General features: G+C 36.5%; 1 protein-coding gene across 11 annotated transcripts in view; it reads left to right on the forward strand.

The window, feature by feature from the left end:
• The window catches only part of TRPM3 (transient receptor potential cation channel subfamily M member 3), a 1147313-nt gene that overhangs the window by 816493 nt on the left and 310816 nt on the right, over positions 1-20004 (forward strand). For all 11 annotated transcript variants that reach the window (XM_043978969.1, XM_043979003.1, XM_043979047.1 and 8 more), the window contains exon 6: positions 10590-10761. In XM_043978969.1, the coding sequence (XP_043834904.1) occupies positions 10590-10761 (172 nt within the window). The remainder of the gene's footprint in view (positions 1-10589; positions 10762-20004) is intronic.

Consider the following 20004-nt stretch of genomic DNA (forward strand, 5'->3'; position numbering starts at 1 on the left):
GACTTGAACTCATGAAGCATCTTCCTGACTTCAGAACTGGCACTTTATCCACTGCATCACCTAGCTTTCCCACCCCCTGAGGCCAAGCAAAATAAGTCTGATTCCTCTCATACATGCAACTATCCAAATATATGAACACATTTATGATGCCCTATTTAAGTCTCTTATCCAGGACAAACATCTCCACTTCTTTCAAATTTATCTTCACACAGGGTACTATCCAATCTTTTAACCACAATGGTCACTCTCTTCTGGACACATTCAAGTTTTTCTCCATGTCTAGGTTAGGTGCTATTAGACTATTTTCTCATTTATATTCAATTTCCATTCCCTGCTAACCATTTTTGCACTATCCTTTGTATTCCAAAGATCATTCTCCTTAGATGAAAAAGCCTAAACAAAGGGTTGAGCCTAATCATTACCATCATCCCTTAAAATCATCCCAACCTTTTATTAAGTATCCAGAGATACTCCATGAGTGTTTATTGATGATAATGACATTAATTATTTCAAAACTGCTATATAGAATTGCGACCATACTATCACTCACACCTTCAGATGGAATGTTAAATATGTATTCAGTAACATATGTGAGAGGAAAAACGATGTATTTGACATTAGAAATGGTTCTGGAATATTTTACTAGCATGAGAGATACGTTAGAGAGAGTACTAAGGAGACAAGCCATAGAAAACTGTTCTGGTGTTTTCTTAAAATGACCCATCGGGGGCAGCTAGGTGGCGCAGTGGATAAGGTACCAGCCTTGGATTCAGGAGGACCTGAGTTCAAATCCAGCCTCAGACACTTACTAGCTGTGTGACCCTGGGCAAGTCACTTAACCCCCATTGCCCTGCCAAAAAAAACCAAACCCCAAACAAAATGACCCATCAGTAGTTGCTTATGGAGGGGGTGCTGCAGGTGGGGAAGTGCAGAGATAGAGGCTAAATGAACTTCCTCAGGGAAATAGCCCAGTAGCTCTCTTGTAGTAACCCAAGCTGGCTCCTGTGTCCATTTCCTTTTTTTTCTCTGCATTATGTGTTGCCTAGATACCAATCCCTTAAAAAAGGTGGTGGGAAGCATATGAATGGGCTGAGGGAGTGAGTGTGTGTGTGTGTGTGTGTGTGTGTGTGTGCATGTGCGTGTGTGTGTTTTCCTTGGATGTCTTTTTGTTGATCTGGAACAGAGCCTAGAAACAGATCACATTAAAAGGGGGGTTAATTGGACTCAGTTTCAGGCTAATTTCTTAGTACTTGATTTTTCCAAACAAACTTACTCTCTTAAAATCACTGCAGACCAATGCCCTGTACTGAGAAATTTATAACTATGTGTCCATATGTGTAAATGTGTAAATATATATGTGTATAGATGTGTTCACATATGTGTCAGTACATATGTGCATTGTGTATTATAGCACCTATATTAATAACTAATGTGCATATATCCATATATAATGTATATATGTTAATATAACATGTATATATGCGTATGTGTAATTTGTATATATAGAAACTTGTTTTAACATGTATATGTCTGTTGTGCAAGCATACATGTGTACAGATATAGCATGTCTGTATATACATATACACATGTAATACAGATACCACTATATTCATATGAATGCTATACATACACATGTGCAATGTGCATGTGGTACACCTAAAACATCTATACATGTAAACATCTATGTATATATACATATATTTATATATAAATATATGTGTTTATATATAGATATGTATGCATGCATGTGTATGTATTATTACTGAGAGTGATTTAAAGGCAAAGTCTCTCATGAAACTCACAGACTAGGAGTTGGGTATAAGTACAAGTAACTATATTATGAAGTGATATACAGGGAGCATCATGGCCTATTAAAGCTAGCCTTGAACCCAAGAAGATCAAAACTCATGTCCTACCTCTGACACAGACTGGCTTATGATCCGAAGACAGTCATTTAATTTCTCAGTGTTAGTCTCAGCAACTCTCTAAGATCATAAGGCACAAAGAAAGATCCACATTCATAAAGATAGTTTCTTTATCTGGAATTTCTCTCCAAATAACATTACCATGGTTTAAAATTTAATTCTGACTCCAGAATATCCTCTAACTTTCACCAAAGGAATAGATAAAATTAGGACTAGAAAAATCATGGTCTGTATATCAAGTTTAATCAGCTGGTGTGTCATTTTTTCTTTTTCCATATTCTCCTCAATAATTAATATATTTGGCACATAGTAGGTTCTCCAACAATACTAGTTGAATCAGGTGCCTGAAGAGGACAATGACTCATGACCATACCTACTGTACCTACTCAAAGACTCAAAGGCCTTTTCTTTTTCTTTCATGTTTTCCTATTCTAGAAACTGAAACAGCATAGCATAGAGGACATAATAACTCTCTTCGAATATGTGGATGGTTGTAAATATGGAGGAGGGATCATTTTGTTATTTGCTATAATAGCAGATAGAAAAAGAAGCAATAGGTAGAAATTTCAGGGAAGAAGATTCAGGCTCAAAGTAAAGAAAAACTTCCTAGTGATTACATAATAATTACATAATAATGATTTACATATGTGGAATCAGGAACTCAAATGAACCCCAAAGGACATCTAGTACAGATCCTTCATTTCACAGAAGAAACTGAGACCCAGAGAGCCTAAGTGAATTGTTGTAATGATGGATAATGATGACCACCTGTTAGACATTTTGTCATGGGGATTCTTTGCCAGGTATGACCAAATGGATATCTCCACCTCTACAGTTCAGTGGATCTGTGAATACTGAATTTCATTTCAATTGACTTGCATTTTGAATCCTGACTCTACCTAATGCCTTGGAAAAGTCACCTAATCTTTCTCAGCTTCAGTTGTTTCAGAAAAAAAAATAATTGGACTAGCTAACCTATAAGGCTCCTCTTATTTTCAATCCATGATTCTCTGCAATTTTTAAATTTTAAGGTAAAAAAATACTTAAGGTTCAGGATGAGAATTTTTCATTTTAAGTTGTGGATACAAATTATTTGTTAGGTAAGAAACTACCTTCATTTTAAGTGTGATTTACCTGACATTTTCCACAAATCATAATGTGATTTAAAAAACACACACACACAAAATTTTTACACTTTTCTGTGTTGTTTCTTGTTCATAAGTTGAAAATGTTTTCACTATTTCATCTTTGCATTTCAGGCCAAGGAAAATCAGGCTTAATAACATAGTTGATAACCAATTCGGATGTAGCTAGCAATAATATATCTCTCAGTCTCTGAGGGTTACCAACTGCGACTTCATTTTGCAGGAGCTCAGAAAATTATCCAGGATTCCTCTTCCCACTGTTTATTGGATTCCTATGATTATTCTCATTAAGTCTAAACCCAATGGCAGTACCACTGGGAATTGGAAGCAACGAAACAGCAAGACAGAGAAGGAAAGTGTTTAGTGAGCCATCTCTGCTCTTTCAACTGCATCTTCATGTTGTTTGTTTCAGACACATAATTTGGGGGTAAACATAGGTAGAAATTCCATCCAAGCAGCCCCTGCATTACAAAGAGCCCCACAAAATAAAAGAGAACCTGTTTCACTAGAAATTTTGTAGCCAACTTAAAAGTTTGAAAGTTTAAGTTTTAAAAATCTTAAAAGCCTTAAAAGGCCATAAGGAGTTTAGAAAATGATAAAACAGGGTAATTCTGTTATTATTATGCTAAATTGAATATGCACATTTAAGAAAACATACTCATAAAAGTTCAAGTTTCACATTCCTCTAGTTTATTCTTCTTTGTTTACTAAAATATACCTAAAACCATTTTTGAAACTTTCTTTATGAGTTTCTGTACTACCTCATCTAGAAAGAGAAACTGTGTTCTAACACTGGCTATTCAGAATAAAGGAGAGAAGTTTTACTTATTAATACTCCAAAGGAATATAGAATGATACTAAAATGAAAGAATTCTTATCCTGGGGTCCATGAACTTGGTTTTTAAAAAATATTTTGATAAATGTATTCCAATATAATTGGTTAACTTAGTAATCCCTAACATTTTGTGCATTTAGAAACATTTTTCTGCCAAAGGGGTCCATGAAACAAACCAACAAACAAAAAGATTAAGAACCTATGAACTGGGGGCAGCTAGGTGGCGCAGTGGATAAAGCACCAGCCCTGGATTCAGGAGGACCTGAGTTCAAATGTGGACTCAGACACTGGACTCTTACTAGCTGTGTGACCCTGGGCAAGTCACTTAACCCCCATTGCCCTGCAAAAAAAAAAAAAAAAGAACCTATGAACTAGTAGTCTTCAAAATAATAGTAAAATATCTTCTTAGAGAAAATGATTGCTCCCAGAACTAACAAAGATCCTTTGTTCCCCCCTCCCTCACCTTACTTCCATATGTAAAGGATGCTTGGTTAGGATTAGGGCCGGTTAGAGAGATGAGCTAAGGAATTCATTTTCAGAATACTGCAGAAGGGCGTAATTTGCCTCCTGTTAACTTTAATGGGACTCACACTGCTCCAATAGCTAAGTACTGTTAGGAGAAGGAATCCCTTGGTCTGCAGATTTCTTGTTTGGACTACTCAGCTGAGAGGTAGCATCTGGGTTTCAGTGATATCTTGCCTTATACCTAAAATTATACTTGACTCAGCAGATACACTTAGCCAGGATCTTATTTGGCTCAGACCTTTGCATGATCATTAAGACATCCTGAGCCAGTCTTAATTGTATTCACTTAGTTGATACTTCTTTCCTTTTGCTCACTGATGCCTCTGGAACACAATCAGCCTTCCTTCTTTCATTGCTGATCCTGCCTCATAAGGTAACCGATTCCCTCATAGTACCTTTGTTTCTTCACACTTGGTCTCCAACACATGAGCCCTATGCCTCTGCCTGCTGGATCCTTTTTCTCCCTCTCTCTACACATGTAATTCCACATGATGTACTATCCAGATAATGTGATCCTTAGTCAGAGAAAGGGTCCATAACCATACTATGACATGGCTTCATTTGGAAAACTTGGACCACAGACAAAATCCCTCCACCCCACCAGTTGCTTCCAAGATGAAAAACCATCAGTCCAAGGAGGAAGAGGGGAGGGGGAAGATTAAAAAAGAGAAGGAAGAGAAAAATCTCATCATCTTTGGCATCTTTGCTTCCTCTATCACTGGTTAGATCATTCGTTGTCAGACTCACTGTGGCCTTCCCCCACAAAGAAACCTTGGTTCTGGGCTCAGAAAAGACTGACTCAGACCCAAAAGAAGCCTAACCTCAAAGAGTATGGATTCCTCTGGGGAAAACCTTTTAAACAAAATGTAGGTATGACATGTCTAGGATCTCCCCTAAGCAGTTTAACAGAATTAACAGATTACTAGAAAAGTTGCTAAATTTATACAAATTGTGTCAGATAGAGGACAGGCACAAAAGAAATGCTTAAAACATAGAAGACTCATAAGCATGCATAAGTACTTAAGACATACTCTGGTTTTATAACATGGTCTTTTGACCAGAAGGGTAACTTACTCGCCAATGCTAACTCTCAGTTTATCATAAGAATATAGTATCTAAGTACCTTGAGAGGATTACATATTCAACTTTTGATGAGTTATATGTAAAATCATCATTTTTTTTACTGTTGCCACCTGGAGTAAATTACTTTGTACCCACAGTGAGTAAGCAAGCAACATTAGAATTGAAAACATTATAATTCCAAGCATTATAAGTCTGTCTCATTGAAATGACAAAGCTCAGCTTATTGAATACATAAATTAATTCAAACTCTTTGGGAAATACATATCAGCATCATCAGTAGTGTTAAGATCCTTCAACCTCTCATTGCCAGTGTCTCACAACCTCTAGCACAGAGAAAATTTAAGACTTCCTAAGTGTGGTGACACCTGCCTGTTCCTGACCTTGTCAAACAGTTTCATTATCAGCAAACACTTTGGTGTTATTTTAGCATGGCCCAGCTCACAGTGACATTCACATAACAAGGGAAACAAACATACAGGGAAATTCTTTGAGAATAATAAAAAACCTATACTTCTCTTCTCCACCACAAAGGCTCCTCATCTGTTTTTGTCTGCACTCATTTAAAGATAGAAACTTCTACAGCTAGAGTAGCATGAATTAGTCTATAAACTAGTAGTCAGTAAGGTCTGCTTCTCCTTGATTTTATCTTCTGGGTGTAGGTAGCCTTTGTTAGGGATGTTGGCCATAGATACATTTTCCCTATTGCCACAACTCAACTGCCTTGCCTCCTTTATTTTGGTCAAGTATTTGATATTTCCTGTACTGTGTGGGATTTGTAAAATAGACAAAGGCATGTGTTCTGGGAACAAAAGTCTTTTCCAGGCATAGTATACATGTAGGGAAACATTCTCAAATAAGGAACAGCTCAGTGAGTTACCTTTGAGTAAAACAAAACAAAAACAACAACAAAAAACTTTTCAGAACCTGCTAAAGACAGGTTTTCTTATATTCAGCAGCTATCAGAGAAAGGGGGGAGGTGGAGTCTTATTTAGTTTTATTTTGCTGTGAATTTGCTTAAAGCAAAAAAAATACATATAATGAGAATATATTCATCCCTGTACTCAAAAATATAAACTATGATATTTTACATGTGAAGAATAGATGCAGCAGTGATCCAAGATAGATATTCTATCACCATAATGATCAAGAAAAAGGATTCAAGGCTTGCCTCTGATACTTGCTTGCTGTGACTATGGTTAAGTCACCTAAGTTCTCAGTGGCTGGAGACAATTGTCTGACATTAATGCAAGTTAGATATGAGTCATCTCTGTGCTTTGGTGAAGCAGAATTTCTACATAGAGCTCCCTACATCAATAAAATCACAAAAGATAAAGAGTGGATATTGTTTTAAACTTAGGTCTCTTGTGGGATCATACCCTCTTGATATTTACACTCTCATATGTACATATATGTGTCTTATAAAAACACTTTATTGGCACATGCAGTGTGTACATTTTTATTTGCACCAAATTTAAGGAATATGAAAAAAAATTCTGGCAGGTAGCCCTGGTAGCCATTTAAACAATTAGTGAAAATGTCATGTTCAGAGTCATAGTCCCCTTTAGAGTTTCAGTCATTGTGTATGGTTATAACTGTCCTCCTTAAGACTAGAATGTGGACTTCTTAACCTTGTGATGAAAGTAGTCTCTATCTTTCTTTAAAAAGAAAGAGGTAGGAACTTTATATTCATCCCCATACAAATGCACAATGCTATCTTTCTTCCCTTTCCACACATTCTCCTTCCCTTTTACCAACAGTAACATTATCATTGGTTTGCACAACACATAGGTCAATAGGGTATGGGACTTCTGAGACTACCATGCAGAAAGCCTGCTTTTCCTTATTCTTTCTTCAACATAAAAGGAGATCCCAAGTGACTCTGTGGCTAGCCCTTTTAAAAGATTTTTTTAATCATTTTAAAGTTTAAAGAGACTCAGGTCAAGCTACCTACACCTAAAATGAAAGCGAATCCCACCAAAAAAGAAATAGAAAAATCTTACAGAGGAGGCCCATCACTCTATGGCATTGTGGTACAGTGGGGAAAGCATTAACTTTATAGTCAGCGCATCTACCTTCTAATCCTGGCCCTGCTACTTAATATCGATGTTATCTTAGGCAAGTCACTTAACATCCCTAAGCCTTTTCTTTACTCATCCCTAAACTGTGGGAGTTGGACTAAGTGATGGTGCTTTCTGGCTCTAATCTGTAACCCTGTGACCCTAATATTCCATTTTACCACATCCTTATCCTCTTTATACATACACCTTCCTAACAATAAAAAGACAATAATTTATCATCAAAACTTCTGCTTGATGGTGGTGGTGGTGGTGGTGGTTATGAAGAAGAAGGAGGAGAAGGAGGAGGAACCACCCAAAAGGACAGGATGCCTCTTTACTGGAAATTCACCCCTCTTGTATCCAACAAAGGATATATCCATTTTGAAAAGTTTATCTTTATAAAGTCCATTGAATTCTGCACCAAATGCTTTATAAAGAATGAATATAATCACTGGCTGACCAGCAGAGAATCATAGTATGCTAGTGCTATAAGTGACATTAGAGAATGTTGAGTCCAATGTTATTTATGGGAAGAAGAAACAAAACCTGAAAGTTTTAGTAGAAATCTGACTTTAGTAGAAATCTTCTGACTCCCAGTCCTATGTACTTAACAATTTTAATTGTCAAAAACAATTTTAAGATTCATTCCTATCATATGTAGTATTGTAGAAAACTAAGACAGGCTCTCTAGGCTCCAAATCCTTGTAGGATCATAAATTTAGATAGAGAAGAGACCTTCTGGGTCCTCTAGAACAAGCCCTTCATTTTACTAATGAGGAACTGAGGCAGAAAAAGTTAAGAGACTTGCCCAAAGTCACATGGATCCAAGATTAGACCTAGACTCTCTGATTCTAATTCTAGGTCTCTTTCCATTGTTGGAATTCATATACTGTAATGAATGATGGTCATTTAACAGTTGTATCAATGGGAAACACTGGAGTTGATGATTTCCAAGGTCTTTTTCAGTCCTAATAATAATTCTGAAAGTATTTGGCTTTATCAAGCATCTCTTAATCATCATCATGATGATCCTACTTCATAGCACCTTCTTTCCTCAGATTTAGGGGGTAGAGAAGGAATTGAAATATAAACACACATTCTACCACCACCACCAGAGTTATTTTCCAGAAAGTCACATGATTTCCCAAATGAGTAAGTGAAGACCATTCATATTTCAAGATTGAGGGACAGGAGAGGAAGGGGAATTGGGGGCAATATATAAATGTAAAGGTTAGTTAGTAAAGTACCTGCTACTGAATTTTTAATGATTCTAAGTATTCTTTCATCTAAACTATGGCTTCTATCTTACTAATTTTGAAAGATATTAAAATCTTCCTTCTTTGAAATATGATGCTACTTGAAAACCATATGGTTTTCCATTATTTCTGCCTGTGACAAACATGTAATTGGTACATAACCTATTTAGCTCTCATTTATATCCCCCCCTTGTCCCTATTCAAAGGCTTTTGGACAAATATCAGGGTTTTTTATTAGTGCTTGATAAGATAGCTTGCATTCCCACTCACCCTCCCCTACCCCCAACCTCAGATATTTTATCAAAAGGGAAAACTCATTAGTATTCATTGAAAGCAAATATAATTTTTCTATTTGGAAAACATAACAGAATGGACAGCATATCATTTTGTAGATATGTAAATTTTAACACAGGCAATAATAACTGCTCATCTATTCATTGCCAACAATACTGAGAGAATATTTGAAAGCAAATCTATCTGAATATCCTGTTACACATATAGGGCAGCTTGTCAGCAAGTGTTCATGGAAAAGTCTGGGAGAAATACATCTCTCTTTTTAAGTGACTAGAAGACAAAGTGTAAAAAAGCTTCTCAAGACTAGGGATTGTTTCTATTGTCTGCATCCCTGGTACCTAGTACAGTACCTAGCATATAGAAGGTTCTTAAGGAATGCTTATACATTAATTGGTTGATTGATTGGTTAATTGACTTTTTTCACTCTTCTTGTATTCATTCAAATTTTTCATAGAGAATATAAGCTCCTTTTTCATTATTTCTATCTCATTATTTTATAGTTGATCAGGTTAGGGTTTTTGGTTTTGGTTTTTTGGTGGGGCAATGGGGATTAAGTAACTTGCACAGGGTCACACAGCTAGTAAGTGTCAAGTGTTTGAGGGCAGATTTGAACTCAGGTCCTCCTGAATCCAAGGCGAGTGCTTTATCCACTGAGCCACCTAGCTGCCCCCAGGTTAGGTTTTAAAGTTAAATTAAGGGTATTTTACTTACCTTTTTCAGATGTAAAAACCCTTTTGTCTCAGGAAACACAAACTCCAAAGTAAAATATGGTCATTCACTACATGTCTGATACCTAAGATCCAAAGAAATGGGGATCACTAAGAAGACATGGAAACTGTTTTTTCTTATTTTAGAACATTCTTCTTTCCATCCAGGATTTAGAGTAGAATAGGCCTGTAGGACTATGCTTAAAAGTATGAAACATTTCTTTCTTTCCTTAGAGATCAAGGAAAAACAACTATAGTATTTGCTTGATTTAGCACTATTCTTTCTTAGATTGTTGAGAATTCACTTATCCAGTTATTTATATATATATATATATTCACTTATTCCTCTCTTTATTAATTAGCTGCTACAGCTGTTATTTTAGGGAAATGAGTAGAAAAGAAAGGGAGGATGCAGCCAAGACTGTTTAAATAGTCTATTCTGATTTATTTATAAAGTTGATGATAAACACCAAAACTAAACACCCAGTTAAGAGGTCAGTGTTGACTGTACCTTAAACATGAACTCATTTACCTTTACTATGAATTTTCAAACTTTTGTTAAGCATGCTTCTAGATCCTTTGATTCCATCCTTTTCATATCCATTTGATGACTTCATATCTTGCTTTACAAAAGCAATGTCCGAAAGATGATGTGCTATATTTTAATTAAAGTATTGATGCATTCATCTTTCTCTCTCCTTCTGTCCCTCCCCCTCTGCCCTCCTTTCCCTTTTCTCTTTCTTTTTCTTCTAAATCATACAGGTGGTCCGGCCATACCAAACCATGTCCAATCCCATGAGTAAACTTACAGTACTTAATAGTATGCATTCCCATTTCATTCTGGCTGACAATGGAACTACAGGAAAATATGGAGCAGAGGTGAAATTGCGGAGGCAGCTGGAAAAGCATATTTCACTTCAGAAAATAAACACAAGTAAGTATCAGTCTGTTATTTTTGCTTTAGTGTCTTTATAGGAAATATACTGAAAATGGTTCCCATTAAACTTACCAAGCAACAACACTATAAACAATTGAGTAAGTATCAGGCAGAGATCATGATTTATATTAGTATTGTCTAGAACTAGAGGAAGTTATCTTTCTAGAGCTGATTATACAGTTAAAATTTAGCTTATTTATCCTGCTTGAGAATTTCACTCTGTCCTAGGTTGTACATGCAAACAAGCTCATTTTAAAAACCATTTCTGTGTCCCATACACCATCTTCTAAAGAAGAAAAGCCCCCTGGGGAAATGACTGTTATTTATTAAGCAATTTTGGTGGACTTAAAACAAAAAAGGGGGCTTTTGATCTTAGCATAGATCTAGAAGTGCTAAGATTTCCCAGAGGTTTGGAATACCCTGGGGTGTTACTTATTACCTGTCTTTATAGAAACTTTGGTTTCTTCCATCTCTTAATGAGTTAGTATATGTGTAAACATTAGGCTCCCTGTGAATATTTATATATGTTAGTGTTCATTAATTATGCGTGTTCAGCATGATGCTACCTTAAAGATTACTGCTTTTATTACTGGAAAGAAAGTCTGTTTCTTTCTTATTGATATGCATCAAGTAAATTATTTTTTCACTGAAAATAATGGGAGGAGGCACAACAAAGCTAGGATATTACCAGAGAGCATAACAGTTTGTTTCAGCATCTTCTTTGCCAGAAAAAAAAAAAGACACAAGCCAAGTTGAATTTGTAAAACCAGAATGACATGTGAAGGTTAATAATGGAATAAAATATACCTGAATATGTGGTCTTTTTAAAAAAAATTTGGTGGCTTATCCTATGCTAAATCATAGGATTTGGTGACTTGGATATACAATTATATGGACTTTATAATTTGTTCCTTTTCTTTGTCTATATTTTTAACAAATGAGCTGATCAATGAGTTTTTATTAAATGACAACAATAATATCTGGTATGTATGTAGTGCTTTAAGGTTTGCAAGGTGTTTTGCAAATATTCTGATTTTATCCTCATGACAACCCTGAGGGGTAAGTGTTATTATCATTCCCATTTTATAGATGAGGAAACTCAGGCTCCTAGAAGCTGTGACTTGAACAGGGTCACACATCTAGTTATGTGTCTGAGGCATAATATAAACTCAGGTCTTCCTGATTCCACCCCCGCCCTCAAGAGTCTACATTCTATTGGAGTGAGAAGACAGTTTACTGATTGGTTAGATTTCTAAAACTTAAAATTCTAGACTGTATTTGTTAGATAGGCTTTCACATGTTCCAATAACTTGGTTATCGTAGAGAGATTTGGAGTGAGAAGACCTATCTGAATCCTAAATCTAGAGGCATCTGTTAGGATTGTGACAGAGATCTATGACCCATAAAAAATTAAGAAAGCCTGCTTGAAATCCATCTGATTTTGCTCTGGACCTTCCCCATATCTACTTAGCCCCCTGTTATTAGTTCTTTCTACTTTACTTTTTATATTTCATTAGGGTGCTAATACCCTCTGATTTCTGTTCTCTCATGCTCTTACTCATGGTTCTACCTTATAAAGACCAGTGCCTCTAAAGTATCTGTTACACTGTGAGGCTTCATGGATGATGCTGATGTTATCTAGCACTTCTATTATACTATGTACCAGGCTAAGTACTTTAAAAATATAATGCCATTTGATCCTTCAACAAGCCTATGAGGTAGGTGCTATTACACACATTTTACAGTTGAGGGAAATGAAAAAAAAAAACAGTGGTCTAATGACTTGCCTCATATAGCTAATAAGTGTCTGAGGTCAAATTTGAACTCGGATCTTCCTGACCCAAAGTCCAGTCCTGTATCCACTGAGCCACACAACTACCTATTCACTTTTCTTTAGAACACCCTGGGATGCCAAACCCTAGTTTAAGGTAAACGTCTAATATTCCATTAGGAAAATCTCTAGCATTCAAATATAACCATATATTTTTTAAGAGCAAGGACTATATAATCTTAGAAGAGGTTCAAGAAAATAGAGAATTGAACAAGACTAGAAGCCAGAGGAATTTTGGTGTTTAGCTTGACCCTAGATAGGAACCAAAATTCACTCCAAATGTGCTATAATAAATGTTTACTTCTCCAGAAAAAATGTTAGTATCTCATCCATTTATAATAGAATAAATAAATGTTATGCTATCCTGTAGAACCTATGTCAAATCCTCACTTTGTCTTGGAAGTGAACCTTGATTCTGCTAGGCTATGCCAGGAGAAGGAATGAAAGCTTTGATTGGTCATATTAAGGTGGCAAAGCTTTATTTACAAGGTCAGTGATGATTTGTATCTCTGCTATCCAAGGACCAACTTACCTAAGTCAAATCAACAAGTATTAATTAAGCCATTGCCATGTGTTAGGTACTGTGCTATGCTCTAAGGATACAAAGAAAGAAAGAAAGAAAGAAAGAAAAACACTAGAAAGGCTTAATACCAAAAATGTTGGCCACTATGTTATTTTTGCTTATTTGTTGGTTTTCTTTTGTTCTGTCTTGCCACAGCAACACACTGGGAGGTAATACAATATAATGGAAAGATTTCTCCAAATTTGGAGTCAGAGACCTTGAATTCAAATCCTGACTATGCCACTTACTCCTTATGTGACTTTGGGCAAGTTACTAAACTTCTCTGAATCCCAATTTCTTTATGTACACAAGAAAGGAGTTGGACTAAATAAATTCTTGCCTTTCTCCTAGCACAAAATCTATGATTTTAGGGAAGAAGCTGCTAAACTATAAAAAGGAGTTACAATTCATGTTAAGGAAAGAAGTATCCACACCAAAAATAAAATCACTGATCCTTGGATTTTTTAGTAATGTCATATTAAATGACGATATTGTTTTAAAGCACAGCATCAGTGCATTCTACAACAAGAAATAATTGTTTTTTTAGATTTTCTTCAAGCCTGATCTGTAGAATTTAAGAAGGTTATATTTTCCTGAGATTAAGGTGTTTCCTTAATCAGATCCTGGGGTGTTTGCAGTTTTAGAAGAGCTTTGGTGTTTCTTGAACCTCAGCCACTCTGCCATGTAATTGATACTAAAGAAAGAAATGCTGTGACTGGTAACAGCCAACTTACAATTTGTTCACTAATTCCTGTATCTGCCACATTCTAATACTATATTCAATTGTGTGAGAACACAGAGAATCATCAATCCCTGGAGCATAGGGAGAGAACTCTCAGCTTTGAGAATGAGGTGTGACCTACAGTGTATTCATGCCTTGCAAAGAAAGGGCTCCTGGGAAATATAAAAACCTGCTGGACAGAACTGAGAAAGAAAATGGAATACGTTGAGTCAATCATAAAATAAAATAGGGATGAGAGATCCAAACCCCAGTAAATAGATGGAAATTGCAGTCATCTTTTTTCTCTTAATGACAGAGTTGTGTATTCAGATCATAATTTCAAGGAATGGAATTATAGGATCATTTATTTAGAACTGGAACAGACCTCAGAGACCATCTGGTCCCACACCATCATACTGTATATAGAAAAGTGAAGTCTAGGGAGGTTAAGGGCATCACCCAGGGGACCAAAGTAAGCATCAGTAGAAGGATATGAACTTAGATGCTCTAATTACACCCTTTCCTGTTACCAGGTACTTTCTTTGGGAACAAAAAATTAAGGACAATCAATCATTTATTTCATTTTACTTAGATATTCATTTTCCCCAAAAAAGTTTAAGAAATCTAAGAGGTAACAACTAAAATTGAGCCCCAGAATCTACTTGGTATTACTGATTTAACCAGTTAATAGTGAAACACCAATTTTCCCCACATCAATGAATGTCACTCTTCTTACTTGTGATTAAATTAGAACTCACATGATATCTGGGGACATATAGTAGTTTTCTCATTAAAGTGCCATTAATCTTGATTACTCAGCTGTGACCAGTATTACAGTAATAGACTATAAAATATGATTATGTTTTCATATACATAAGCCAAATCAACTGAATGAATACCTTATTTGGGAATTAAATGAAAACTGCTTAGGAAACACATAAACCATTTCCTGTCATTAGTTCATCAGTTCTACCCCTCCTATACCTATTGTCACTGCTCCAGATTCAGTATTTAAGCACAGTCATTTATTATGGTGGTGATTTGAAAAGCAACAGAATTCTGTCAACCTTGAAGAATTATATAGATCTTATATCCACAACTTTCAAACCCAAAGTCTGGCAGCCAGGGTCTTGTACAATTCTCTCTATGTATCAGGATGTTAACAGTGCCTCAATATGGATGTCCCATAGAATAAACTAACAAAGAATCTTATTGCTAGCAGAGATCTCAAAGATCATCTGATCTAAACTTCTTATTTTACGGATGAATAAATTGAGTCCCAGAGCAGCTTAAGGAAACTCTCCAAAGACTGACAAAGCTTTGGTTAATTAATGCAAAACCTCAAGTGTAAATAAACTGGTAAATATAACAATTTTAAGATGCCAAAAGTATACTACTTATTCCATTTTGAGTAGCATCCCTTATTTTGTTCCAGTGATTAATAAAACTTAGCTGAATCATAGGCTAGACCATTGTGACATAGTCTGGATCACGTGGGATTTAAGTAACCTGAGAAAAGGTACTATTTAAGCTGGGACTATTGCCTCTCCTCTTCCTCTTTCTATTCATCTTTGTATCACCAAAACCGAGTACAATATCAAGTAAACAGTAGACACCCATTATGTTCTTAGTAACTTGAATTGGGTAGAAATTATTGAGATTTTTAAAGTATAGAATTGTATTGATACCTGGACTGGCAAAATATGTTGCTTGCAGTTTTAAAGTGATACACACAGATGCATGCACATGTGTACTTCTTCACTCCTACAGGGATTTTGTCAACATGCATATTGATTCCACTGACACAGATCACAGTCTTTCTGTGACTTAGTAGATGGTCTTTGAGAGATTCTGAGGCCAAAATACTCATGACCCTTTTGCTAAAGAGCATCACTAAACTTAGCTTGTCTAGTTCTCAGACAACAGATGTAATTAGACATGAGGTCTATACTCAAAGCTTTTCCAGGTGAGTAGGAGCTGTGCCTAACATGGTCTTCAAAAATTCAGAATCACTCCCATACCATCGTGAGGTAAAAATCATTTTAAACATTTATTTTTAAAATTTCAAGGTCTAGAACTTTTCAGGATAGGCAGCCACCTAGAAAAAAAGGCACATGGGAGTAGCTAGGTGGCACAATGGGTAGAGCACGGGCCCTAGATTCAGGAGGACCTGAGTTCAAATCTGGCCTCAGACACTTGACATTTATTAGCTGTGTGACCCTGGGCAAGTCACTGAACCCTCATTGCCCCGCAAAAAAAAAAAAAAAAAAAGAAAAAGAAAAAGAAAAAAGAAAAAAGCACAAATCAGGACATATTAGACTGGGCTTGGAGTGAGGAACATCTAAGTCTGAATGCTGCTGTTGACATTTATAATCCATGTGACACCTGGCAGGCTACTTAATTCTCATCCTCAGTTTCTGCATCTGCAAAATGGAGACAATAACAGTACCTATCTTACAAGGTTATTTTGAGGGAAAAATGAAATAGTTATATGTAAAGCCCTTTGAAAGCCTTAAAGCATTATATAAATGCTAGCTAATTCTATTTTTAATATTATTACAAAATGCACATCTTCTAGTGCCAGAAAAATATTTTATCCATGGCCTATAACTACTTCAAATTAAGTAAAATTGCATGTGTTACAATGGACCTTCTTGTAAACAAAGGACACTCAGTTTTTTAATTTTGCCTCAGTCATACAAGTGCTTTATCTCAGCTCTGATTTTTGGAGCAAGAAGTTTCATTATGGAATTAGGGAATTCTGGCTTCAGGATCTCTATGCTTAAGGGTAAACTGATAATATGAACTTGCAAGACAAATTACCCACATTAGGAAAAAGAGAGAGGAGAGAGGAAGGGGGAAGGATGGAGAGACACAGAGAGAGGGAGGGAGGAAAGAAAGAGAGACAAAAAGACAGAGAGACAGAGAGAGGGAGGGAGGGAACAAAGGACAAGGAGAGAGAGAAATGTTTTGCCTTTTTCGGTAGCCCTTTGTTCAATTTTCAATAGCATATTTAACTGTCCTGCGATTTCTGAAAGCTCTTTTGTTATTGATATCCTGTTTACTACATAAATTTTTATTTCACTGAAGGTTTTCCCCCAATTTGTTTTTGTTAGAACTGTGTTTGTTGCCTCATTTTAGCATCATGTAATCTGAAGAAATATAGAGGACACATCCAGGGACAAAAAAGCAGAAAAGGAAAAGTGAGAAACTGTAATATATACTTCTTTCTGGAGTAGAAAAGCTGGCCCCTGGGCATCTACCTCCTTTGAGTCAAGAGATAAGGAGTCTTTATAAGGCTCAAGTTTAATAAAGTATTTGGAAGACACACTGAACTGTGGCAGTCCTGTGTCAAATGACCTTAGAGATAATTTAGTCTAGCAATTCTCAATGTGGGGTCCAGGGAACCCTGGGGAGTCCCTTAGTCCATTTCAAGTGGTCCACAAGGTCAAAAATATTTTCATGATAATACTAGGTTATTTTAATTTCTAATGTGGTAAATATCAATAGATGTAATCCACATAAACAAAATCTTGGAGGGGGAGGTTCTTAGTAATTTTTAGAAGTATAAAAGGGTCCTGGGATTAAAAAGTTTAAAAACCACTGATCTGGTCTAACACCTGTCTAAAATCATGATCCTTCCATATAAAATCTGTAACAACTTATGTGGTATTATGGAAAAAATCCTTGATTTAGAGGAAGAAGACAGGGGTTCATTCTTGACTCTGCTTCTTACTATGGGACATTTAATTGACATTTGACAAATCACTTAACTTCTTAGGCCCTTAGCATCTATAAAATGATCTCTAAAGCCCCTTCCACTGCTACATCTATAATTAAATGTAATCATCCAGTTTCTGTATGAAGGCCTCCAATGATGGGCAATTCTCTACCACCATTCCATTTAGGGTACAGTTCCATTCATTAAGGACATTTTCCCTAATATTGAGCCAAAATATTCTTGCCTGCCATTTTAACCCAATTGACCTTAATTCTACTTTCTAGGACCAAGCAGAAAAAGTCTTAAATTTCTTCCATATGAAAGCTCTCATAGAGAGTCCTTTCTCCCACTGACAAGTTCTTCCTAGAACCTCCATTCTGAGCAAGGGCCCAGATGAGCCATCTCCCACTCCCAAGCCACAACTTGTGCTTTTCAGCTTCCTCTTTATTGTTTTGGCCAATGAGAATGGAAGGTTCTCAAGAGCAGAGACTTTATTCACTTGTATTTGTATCCTCAGCTCTTTTTTTTTTAAATTAGGAACAAACATTTATTTTATTTTTTCCAGTTACATGTGAGGGTAGTTTTCAACATTCATTTTCATAAGATTTAGAGTTCTAAATTTTTCTCCCTCCCTCCCTCCCTTTCCTCCCCGCTTCAGAAGACAGCAACCAGGTTATATATGTATAATCCACAAGTGCTCTTTTTATCAGTTCTTTCTATGGATAGTAAGCTTTGTCATTAGTCCCTTGGGATTGTCTTGGATCATTGTATTGTTGAGAGTAGTTAAGTCATTGACAATTGCTCATTGAACAATACAGCTATCACTATGCCCAATGTCCTCCCAGTTCAGCTCACTTCACTATACATCAGTTCATGAGTCTTTCCAGGTTTTTCTGGGATCATCCTTTTTGTCATTTCCTATAGCACAATACCATTGTACTACAATCATATACCACAGCTTCTTCCATCATTCCTCAATTGATGGACATTCCCTTGATTCTCAATTCTTAGCTACCACAAAGAGTTGTTATATTTTTGTGGACAATTTTCCCCCTTTTCTCTTTTTCATGATTACTATTCTTAACTGTTTCTCTTCCATCCTATTCCCTTCCCCATGATATTTATTCTATTATCCATCTCCTTTCATCTTATCCCTCTTCCAAAAGGATTTGCTTCTGTCTGTCCCCTCCCCCAATCTGCCCTTCTTTCTTTTGCCCCTCTCTCTTTATCCCCTTCCCCTCCTATTTTCCTGCAGGGTTAGAGAGATTACTTCACTCAATTGAGTGTGGATGTTATTCCCTCCTTGAGCCAATTCTGGTAAGATTGAGATCTCTGAGCCAATTCTGATGAGCGTTAGGCTCATTTACTGCCCAGATTAAATAAATTACTCCACTCAGTAGGGGGTGTGCGTGTGTGTCTGTTAATCCCTCCTTGAGGCAATTCTGATGAGTTTAAGGTCTTTGAGCCTTTTCTGATGGGTGTAAAATTCATTTTCTGCCCTGCTCCTCCCCCATCTCTTCCCCCACTCCATAAGCCCTTTCCTGTTTCTTTCATGTAGGATTTCACCTCTGCCCTTCCCCCTCCCCCAGTACATTCCTCTCACCCCTCAATTTCACCCTAAAGATGTCCTCATGGGGCAGCTAGGTGACACAGTGGACAAAAACCCTGGACCCAGGGGGATCCCAGCCAAAACCCGGCCTCAGACACAAGAGAGTCACCCACTACACAACCCCAACTCCAATTTTTTATGGTTCTCTAGGGTCTTGTATTTGTAAGTCAAATTTGCCATTCAGTTCAGGTCTTTTCATCACAAATACCTAAAAGTCCTACTTTTCATTAAAGTCCCATTTTTTCCTCTGAAAGATTATGCTCAGTTTTTCTGGATAGGTGATTCTTGGTTGTAATCCCAATTCCATTGCCTTCTGAAATATCATATTCCATGCCCTCCAGGCATTTAATGTAGAAGTTGCTAGACCTTGTACTATCCTGACTGGGGTTCCACAGTACTTAAATTCTTTCTTTTTGGCGGCTTGTAATATTTTCTCCTTGACCTGAGAGCTCTGGAATTTGGCTATAATGTTTCTAATAGTTTTCCTTTTGGGATCTCTTTCTGGAGGTGATCGGTGGATTCTTTCAATTTCTATTTTACCTTCTCCTTCTAGAATATCAGGGCAATTTTCCCTGACAATTTCTTGGAAGATGATCATGGTTTTCAGGTAGACCAATAATTTCCATATTATCTCTTCTGGCTCTATTGTCCAGGTCAGAAGTTTTTCCTAGAAGATATTTCACATTGCCCTCGATTTTTTCAATCATTTGGATTTGCTTTACTGTGTCTTGATTCCTCATAAGGTCACTAGCTTCCATTTGTTCAATCCTAATTCTTAGGCAATTGTTTACATCAG

The sequence above is a fragment of the Dromiciops gliroides genome, chromosome 1 (genome assembly GCF_019393635.1).
Source record: "Dromiciops gliroides isolate mDroGli1 chromosome 1, mDroGli1.pri, whole genome shotgun sequence".
NCBI lineage: Eukaryota > Metazoa > Chordata > Mammalia > Microbiotheria > Microbiotheriidae > Dromiciops > Dromiciops gliroides.